We start from the raw sequence: 9,413 nt of genomic DNA, 5'->3' as shown, positions 1-9,413 counted from the left end.
TGAAAGGTTAAGGAAAAAAAGTTACCATTGTCTCGAATGTTGTTAATATCCCAATTCAAAATATAAACGCAGGGGACCGACCATTCCTATAGCAAGTGGCAAAGAATTTGGTGGTTGGTACCCGAGAACCCAAATTCGAATCCTAATTGATTCACATTTTCAGCTAAGTTTATTTATAAATGAAATAAATGAAGCAGATAGCGTGCTACTTATCTCTCAAAAAAAAAATATAAACGCAAGGGAGGACTTGTACTAATGTTTTTTTTTTTGGCTAAATTACAAAAAATTTTCCGTCAAAATCTGATTTTTCACTTTTTCCTCCTGTCATTCAAAATTCCACATTTTGTCTCTATAAAAAAGAAAAAATGTTCACAAAGAGTACAGTATTAATTCTGATGACCAACTAACCAAATTACTTCTTATCATCTTTGTCTCCTCCCAATCCTGCTCATCCGCAACATCTCCTTCTCTGTCCTTCGTGCCTCCCTCGACCTCAACTCTGACTCCATTTTCTCCACTGCTCCCCCGCTTCTCCAACACCCACACCAATCCTCCATTTTGGCAACTATAGGGTGGAGATCGAAGTGAACATGGACAGAAAGGTGGGCGAGGGCGAGGGCGAGGGTGACGGCGAGGCGGCGAACAGAGGGGTGAGGGTGAGGGTGAGGGCGTGGGTGTAGGCACGGACAGAGGGGTGGACGAGGGTGAGGCGGCAGAGGAGGGCGAGGCGGCGCTATCAAGGACGTTCGTGAGGAAGTAAAAGGCGTATCTAAGATAAAAGTTTCAAGAATATTTTGGGTATAAAAAAAAATATAATAGTAGGATATAAATAGAACCCTAATTAAACAATAATGGTAGGGACGATGTAAATATTTTTTAATTTTTAAAAGGCAAAATATAGATTTTTAAAAATCAGAAGAAGAAAGTGATAAAGCGAATATTGACAAAAAAATTTTCTGCAATTTAATTTTTTTTTTTTTTTAAGCGTTTAGGATCTTCTGTGGATGCCATGCAAAATAATCATAGAGCGCGATGACAGCAATATTAAAACTCAAAACAAAATACAGAAAAAGTGAGAGTGAGTTTGAATTAAATTTGAAGAAACTTAAGTGAGTTTTTGAGCTTAGGACTTGAACTGTAAACTCATTAATAGTTTTTATCCAAAAAATCAAAATAATGGCATAATAGTTTTTAACCTTTTTTTTTTTTTTGGGTCCAACACGGCATAACTTTCTAACAGTTAAGGTTAAGAAAAATAAGATTAAAATTATTTTGCTTATTATATTAAAAATATATATTTTATTTGAGCTTTTCTTAATACCTCTCAACTTAAATTAAATTAGCAGGGCAACCCTTTTTTTTCTTCCTTTTTAGCGGAGAGACATCTGATAGAGACGTTGAATTCACTAGATAGTATTGCAACTGTTGTTAAAAGAAGATCCTAACAACAATACTTTGCTCTGTGCGTATATATCTAACAGGGTGAAGCCACATAATAATAAAATATGTTTAATGCACACACTTAAACAAACAGCAGCAACCAATTAATTACATTGACAAGCATTATACAAATTTCCTTCCCATATGTGAATAACGCGGCCACAGATAACGAATATATTAAGGACTAAAAGATAATCCAAACATAATTAATTATATTGTACTCGAACATCAACCAACTCGAGCAACAAAAGATTAAATTGGAAAGAAACCAGCTCCTTATATACCAAGGTGAAAATATACTTGGAATAAGAACTTCAATCCACTTTTTTTTTTCTTTTCCTTTTTTTTCTACTATTTACACATTATAGACGATTATTGCGAAATGTAATCCAAGAATCTTGTTATTTACAAATACTTGCAAGATGGAATCCCCAACTTCACGATATTTAAAGCTTCCCGCTTAACAATTTAACCCCCTCTCGCACACTTCTCTTTATCTCGATTACAGTTTTAGCACCGCTCTCGTATCGGTACGAAAATACGGGTCAATACCTTAAAGGACAATTAAAGAATAAGTTGCTACACACCTGAGGAAGATCTAACCAATTGATCCACGAAGTTTCTCAAATTTTATCCGCGATCTGTTAATCACATAAAAAGCCCACAAATGAACATGTTTTTTTATCCAAGTGGGTCGATTAGCGAGTTAAGTAGTTTTGAGTATATTTACCTCAATGGAAGCCGCCGTCAGAAGCCACAAAGTAGGTCTCCATCTTCCAAGCTCTCTATGATGTTATTTACACACCCGAGCCGGGCCTCAGTTTTCAGGGCCTCACTAGTATTTACAAACTCGAGTTGGCTTGTAGGGTTTGGGGAACCTGTACAGTTATTTACAGTGCTTCTTTCATCAGCTTCTGTATGGTAGGTGCCGCTGGATAGATCAGCGGATGCAACGACACTTTCGGACATGCAGTCGAGAGAACTACAACTGCTTCTGCATGAAACTCTCCCGTCTTCGGACAATCCGGACTTTTGGCGCATCAATGGGCCGTTTCTGTACATATCCAGAGTATTTGCCCTGTAAAAGAACACAAAATAGAAAATTGAAGCAGAAGAACCACCCAATAGCACCTCACAAGAGAACCCCCAAGTAAACAAATTTAAGAATGATTTGTTGTCCAAGATGATAAAAGTTAACCAAAGTGCGCAAATTATAATTCAAGATTGTTGAAGTGCTCAACAATGCGACGGAAAGATGGTTAAGAGTTTATTCCTGTACCGATGATAATCTGAAAAAGGATTAAAGATTGGGGAGACAATCAATCAGATCACTAGTCTCTCTCAACTAAGCCCTTTTCTGATCACATGAAAGAGAGAGTACAGCAATGACCAATTTCACCAGGATCTTACCTATAACTTTCCAATCACAAGGAAATCAAAAACTTAAACTAATTTCACAGCTCATTTATTATGGAGAAATGAGAGAAGCGAGGCATGAAGCGAACTAAGGTATTTTGTACCATTCTGGAGACACTTTTTTCGTATTACAATTCTTTCAGTTTCTTTCAGTTCTTGTGTATGTTTATAGTCATAATGTCTTTTGGCTTCACCTGATTTATTTTGTGATATTTTGGAGCCTGATCAAAATTGTATACCAAAAAAGAAAACCGGGTTAAATCGGAAATATGATATGAGGTACTAGTTGCACCTTGCTTGTTGAAATCTGGCTGCCTGAAGATAGTCGAAAACCGGTATGAGATCCTTTGACCTTGCTTCAATAGAACGAGTCGGGATCCTTTCTATCTCGATTTCCCCACAATCTACGCTAAAATTATCACCTCCAATAGTCTCATCCATCATTACTTGAAAGCACATCTGCCAAATAATTCACTTAATAAGACCGCATAAAGTATAATGAACAAAAGCTAGCCTATTTGGTTTAGCTGAAGCTTCTACAAAAATGCTGTTGAATAAAGCTGTTCAAAAAAGCAGCAATAGCTTTTTTGTCCACATCTTCTCCAACAGCTGATATTGTAGCAGAAGTAGAAGCTTCGAATTCGAGCTTCTAATTTTTAGTGTTCAGAAGTTCATTACAACCTCCCGCTACAAGAAAAGCTCAAAGCTTCTTGAGTGTCAAATGCTTTTCAGAGTAGAAAAGTTGATCTAGAAGCCAAGCTAAATAATCAAACAGGCATACAAGAGCTAGTTTTCCAATCAATACAGAATATGAAAGTACCCCAGATCTCGACCACAGTGGGATCCGCACAGCATGCATCTGCAATTCAATCTCCGATATATAAGAATGGTGATTCTCTTCAGCACTAGGCTTGGCTTTCGCATCAAAAGCACTATCGGAGGGGTAGACACTTGTCCCTTTTTTAACACCCTTTTGGAAGAGCTTCGTGCTTTCTCCGTTCCCATGATCACCGTATATATCGACACTCTCGACACGATCTCTTCTGCTTCTCTTGTGGCAAACATCCCACTTCTGAAGTGCTTCCACAACAAACTTAGTGTCGGTTTCTTTTGAAGATCCATTAGAAACGGCACTTAACCCAGAAAAGTCGCTAAACTCTGTATTTTGATGTAGCACATACTGTACAATGCAACCAGAAGGGGAGAATACGAGTAAATAGTACTTTGTCCATGCTGAGTTAGCATCAGATAAAGAATTAAAGCCTTTGCAGTTGTGGAAAGCCGAAGCAATGGCGCCAGGAATTGGGCTGACAAAGCCTGTAGCAAAAGCCGCAGCTCCTCGAACAGCACCTTTCAACCCATTGTTCCCACTCCTAATTCTACTTACTACGGACAATGTGACTGGGGGGGCAGAAAAGAAAATGCTCTTCTCATCACTGAGCTTAAAAGAGGATGTTGTCTGGGGCCGACGAATGGCCGTTTTAGCAGTCGGGTCCACGACAAAATTGTTATTTACAAAGCTGTTCTCACTATAGTGGAAGTTTGCAGAAGAGCCCCCTCCATGAGGAGAAATCGAGAATAAGTGACTAGTCCCCCTTGAGGAACTAATCATTATCCATTGACTATCATCGCTAAAACTGATATCTTTGATGACCTGATATACATCAAAAAAATACTTGATAATTAAGAAAAATCATAGTTAGTTTTAATGAAATAAAAGGTATTTAATGTGTACTAATAAGTACCGCATTGGTAATGCCACGTTGCAACCTGTACAGATGAATATACATTCCATTTGCATCCGATCCTGAACTACCATTTGTAGAAGGCATAATATGGAATATGTTGATGTTCCGACCATGAATAGAAGCTGTAACTAATAAAGTCCCACTGGGATCAAAGCACAATGCAGAAATTGGGCTTGGATGAGCCCTAAACTGAACAACGACCAACTTAGAAACAATATCTCGAACAATGACCTGAATGTGCGAACAGAAATAGCCAAACATTACTATGGTTAAGAAAAAGCATTCAAAATCTAGTATGACAAGTAGCTCAAGCAGAATAATGGAGTCAATAATTTAAACTTAGCGCTCATTAGGCATTGTTTATGTTTTCTTGTTTATGCTTTTTTTTTTTTTTCCAATTCATACATTCTTACAGGTAATTAAGTTTTTCTTTTCTTTTCTTGGTAAACAAAGAAAAAAGATGTAGTAGTAACTTTTTGTGTCTTTTAACTTACGAAAATGAACTTGAAAGTAAGCTGCTATAGGAGAACTAAATAAACTTATCCATAGGTGTCTTCAACCATATAATGTCCAAGGAAAACAAAACTAAGAAAAAAGCGTAAACAAAGACAAACATGCATATTTGCGAAAACCGTGGAGTAAAAAAAAAAGCAAAATAAAAGAATTAAAGAAATAGAGTAACTTCCATACCATTCCAACATTCTCATTCTCAGGAATATGCCCATTCATAGTGCCATTAACTCTCACACCAGAGTTACCGAGCTTCACCGAGCCATTGTTATTAGGCAGAAAGTCATGGTAATAGTTGGACAGCTTCTTATACCCCATATCACCAAGTGTCACTATACCACCAGCTATTTTTTTGCTCGATTCCATTGCATAGTGCGCAACAAGACTTCCATTCGGAGGGGGTAGGGACATATCTTGAAAAGGGCTTAACAGTTGAGGGCTTACACGACCTGTATTAGAAACTGCAACGGGACTTCCGCTATAGGCCAACCACCTTGGACCCACCGCTAGAGGCCCATAGCCTATACTCCCGGAACCAGGAATCGCCGAAACAATAGGATTAGTGAGAACTGTATATTCTCTCTCCAGTGTCGCAGCATCAAAGCAATGAATCTGCAACAACATATTTTACTACTTCTATAAATTTTAAAATGCCAATATATATATAAACAGGGGAAACGTCAATTGTAAAACTTTCCGACCTCATGATTGTTGTTGTTTCTCGAAAGAACCTAACGGGAAGATGTTGCTTAAAACTAGTTACGTGACAACCACATGGCTCACAAAATGGTGTTAATAAAATTAAGAAATTAAATCCGTAATGGTGTTCTAATGATTCACTTGATTGTCACATGCTCACTTTATTGAAAGCATTTTAAGAATGTAGCTTTACAGATCCTTCCGTTAAACCAGAGAAGCAAGAATAAGGCAGAAACCGCCTAAACTACATGAAGTTTACAGAATTTTCTTGTAAATATGTATATTTAATATGTATATTTAAGGCATACCTGTGATGCCTGGGAAATTGCAACAACCCGAGAGCTGCACCGTATTGAGTAAACAGCAGACCTCAACTTCAATATGTGGACATAATCGTGGACTCTTAAAGAATAAAAGCAAACAAAAGTAGGCAAGTGTTCACTTCCAACATTGTGGCAACCATTGAGAGTTCCATTGGAAGGAGAGCCAAACATTTCACCACTGTTTCCACTTCCAGTAGGAGAACCCTCGCAGGCAACAATAAGCAACGGCCGGACGTCAGCGAATCGGTCTTCAGAGCTCTTCGATGTGATTGGTTTCTTTTGCACTTGCATGAAGGAGACGGGACAGTCATGTCGGGATGCCAGCTGTCTTACATCATCAGCCTGCTCGACATCCCAGACCTGGAAGCCGGACCGATAAGCCAGAAGCAAAACTTCCCGGAGAAGCACTTCGCCCTCACATTCTATTTTGTCAAACCCAGCCCAATGCACCTTTTAACCAACACCAGAACTATATAGTCAAAATGTGAATCAACTAGCGGTGAGCTTTTCCTACTAAGAACTTGAATTTCATGCAGGTAATGGCATATCATGCAACAAGCAGTTAGGTTTCGTCCACTGGTAACCTTGTTATAGTTGCTTAGATTGGGAAAGAAAAACTTTCATATAAAACAAGTTGAATTGTAACAAATTAAACAACAACAACTGATCAGCGATAAAACGTGGGCATTTCAAAATGATTTTTCTCACGAGGCAGGCTTGCCTAAGTCAAACAACAATTGCTTCTTATAAACCAAGTAGATAACAGCCAATGCAAGACGTGATACACGATTCTCTAATTATTAGTCAAGATCTCGATTTTTCAAAGGGGTCGCATATATCGTTAGTGCGCAGTTGGCTTCGGAATAACTATGGGAATAACTAGGGCATTATCATGCAATTCCAAGGGTCTACATATTTCATCAGAGAACTCAGTTTAGTCGCTCCACATGGTAAAAAATATCAATTTGTAATGCTCTCTGATAACCTCATAAACAGTCAATTGCATTCAATAGACACGCTTATGTGCAAATATCTCAATAATGTATTAGTTATGTTACTTGTACACAAAGACAAACCCGCTAAGCACAACAAGCAACTAAAAGGAAACAAAAGATCCGGATTTAAAAGTGCAAATACAGAAGCAAGTACAAAATCTTTCGATTGCCATGTCCCGCAATATTCCGAAATTAAGGTTCACTTTCACCACAAGAACTAATAGTTATTTCTAACAACATGAGTTTTGAGCTCGTGATCCAAATATTAAACAATTTTTCATTGCATAAAATCACAAATTCTTACAATTCGCGCCAAAAAGAGTAATTCAAACCACATTTGGAAAGAAAATCACAACGAAAATAAATCCCAAATTCCCAAATAAAATCCAGCCCAATTACAAGAGTTCTGATGCATAAAACTCCACCATTAATTCCTCATATATATACACACATTAATCCTCTTATAAAAGCTGCATTAAATATGCTAAAACATGCATACAGCTTACACACGCAAAATAGTTTCTTTCCATCAGTAATACATATAATTGGTGCCAAAATATCTAACCACATTAAATAAAATAAACAGAAAAATAACCCTAAAATATCAAAAAAGTCATAGTTCATCAAATAAAAAACCAGCTCAATTTCAAAACTTCTTTTGCATAAAAGTCCTCTTTTAATCCTTAAAACACAAATTGAGATCCTAAGAAAAACATCATTAGATGTATTGAAGCATGAAAAATTGTTTCTTTTCACGAGGATCCATACAATTGGCACCAAAATAACTAACCACATTAAAAGAAAAGGAGGGGGGAAAAAAAAACCAAAATCACAGAAATTAAATTGATCACAATAATAATACCTGATCACGGCTCGCATCTTCCTCATGGTTGGCGATGGAGGAGACGAGCGAAGCCCCCGCGGAGCGCAGCGTCGACGCCGCCGTAGACGCCCCCGACGACATAATCCGCATATAACTCGAGAGCCTCTTCATCTCTTAATCCCTCCAAATTCCTTAACAATTATTCTTAAATCCCCCAAAAAAATTGAACAAAAAAAAGTAAACCCTAGATTTCTTCTTCCCTGCTTCCAATCAATTCGCTTCGGATCGGATCATAACCCTAGGCTGTTTCTTTCGTCTTTCCCCCAAGAAGAAACAGCCCAAACCAAATCCTAGGTCGCCGACATCGTCCGCTCCACGAAAACACCGCGAAGCACCGCAAAAATCAAATTCAAATCGGATTTTTCCGCTCCAAAATCGAATCTTTACGCACAATTACGCAAAAACACGGGAAAATCGAAGTGGGCAGCACTAAAAATCGAAACTTTTTTGTGGGTTTTCGCGAATTCGATCGAAGAGGCGAGGAGGGAGGGTCTTTGGTCGCCGAAAAATTAGGTGGATTGGGGGAAAAGAGAGAGCTTTTTTTTATTTTTATTATTAGAGAGAGAGGGAGAGAGGATCGCTTGTGATCGGATAATGAAAAGATGACTCGCCGTTTACGTCTCTCTATGTTTCTCTTTTCTTTTTTTTTTTCTTTTTTTTTTCCCCAAGTCAAGAGGATTTTTGACTTTTGACTAGTTCGAAATTATTTATTTATATAGAGTTAAAAAGGGAATTTTTTTGTGATGGTGTTGGAGAATATGCCATGTGATTACAAGTTAGTTTTTGAAAAATTTAACGCATTTATGGCGATCTTAACATTCGGCACTGTGTGAGAGACTGTAAGTTTTTATCGATCTATTAGATACATTGAATCTATTTATTATTTATTTATCAGATACATTGAGTTGTAAAATTTGACCAGATTCATTACGCTTATTATATTAAGAACAACTTATATTCTATAGTTGGGTACGCATAGTTGAAAAAGATAATCTGAATTTTGTTTGGTGTAAATAAGAGTTTTAAACCTCAAAATGTAGTTAGGAGGATCAAAGAAATAACGCCTACATTCTAGTTATAAACGAAACGAAACCTTTTTCTCATATTTGATCTCGCGCTCGACTCAATCACTATTTTTACCTGAATTACATTTGTTTCTCCTTCTTCCTCAAACATGCTCATAGATCATAGATACACACCAACGCAAAAGTTATTTAAACTAAAGATCTATACTTTGCAAGCGAGGATACCATCTAACTGATCTAGTTAGTGATGCACTAATGCTTGACGTGTTCATCAAAAGCAAAAGGATTGTAAAATTCTACGCTACAAAGTATGGTGATTTCATTTAGTTTTGTGTTTGATCCATTTTATTATCTTGTATTAAATTGCTAATCCT

The 9,413-nt window shown here is 37.3% G+C and overlaps 1 protein-coding gene across 1 annotated transcript; it reads right to left on the bottom strand.

The window, feature by feature from the left end:
• On the bottom strand, window positions 1,586-8,607 carry LOC109712673 (autophagy-related protein 18f-like). The gene is made up of 8 exons (XM_020236386.1): window positions 7,994-8,607; window positions 6,122-6,586; window positions 5,295-5,726; window positions 4,602-4,835; window positions 3,677-4,510; window positions 3,149-3,315; window positions 2,171-2,518; window positions 1,586-2,081 (listed from the first exon to the last, which is right to left on the bottom strand). The coding sequence occupies exons 1-7, from the start codon at window positions 8,123-8,125 to the stop codon at window positions 2,188-2,190; spliced, it is 2,595 nt and encodes an 864-aa protein (XP_020091975.1). The 5' UTR covers window positions 8,126-8,607; the 3' UTR covers window positions 1,586-2,081; window positions 2,171-2,187.

The sequence above is a fragment of the Ananas comosus genome, linkage group 7 (assembly GCF_001540865.1).
Source record: "Ananas comosus cultivar F153 linkage group 7, ASM154086v1, whole genome shotgun sequence".
NCBI lineage: Eukaryota > Viridiplantae > Streptophyta > Magnoliopsida > Poales > Bromeliaceae > Ananas > Ananas comosus.
This window is presented reverse-complemented; position numbering and strand designations above follow the sequence as displayed.

What these genes read in the sequence shown, in the direction of transcription:
- LOC109712673 (XM_020236386.1), bottom strand. Translation starts at nt 8,125, where the DNA reads ATGAAGAGGCTCTCGAGTTATATGCGGATTATGTCGTCGGGGGCGTCT. An exon ending in AAGATGCGAGCCGTGATCAG is followed by an intron (nt 6,587 to 7,993) that starts GTATTATTATTG and finishes GTTGGTTAAAAG; the next exon opens with GTGCATTGGGCTGGGTTTGA. An exon ending in GCCAGATTTCAACAAGCAAG is followed by an intron (nt 2,519 to 3,148) that starts GTGCAACTAGTA and finishes GTTCTTTTACAG; the next exon opens with GGCAAATACTCTGGATATGT.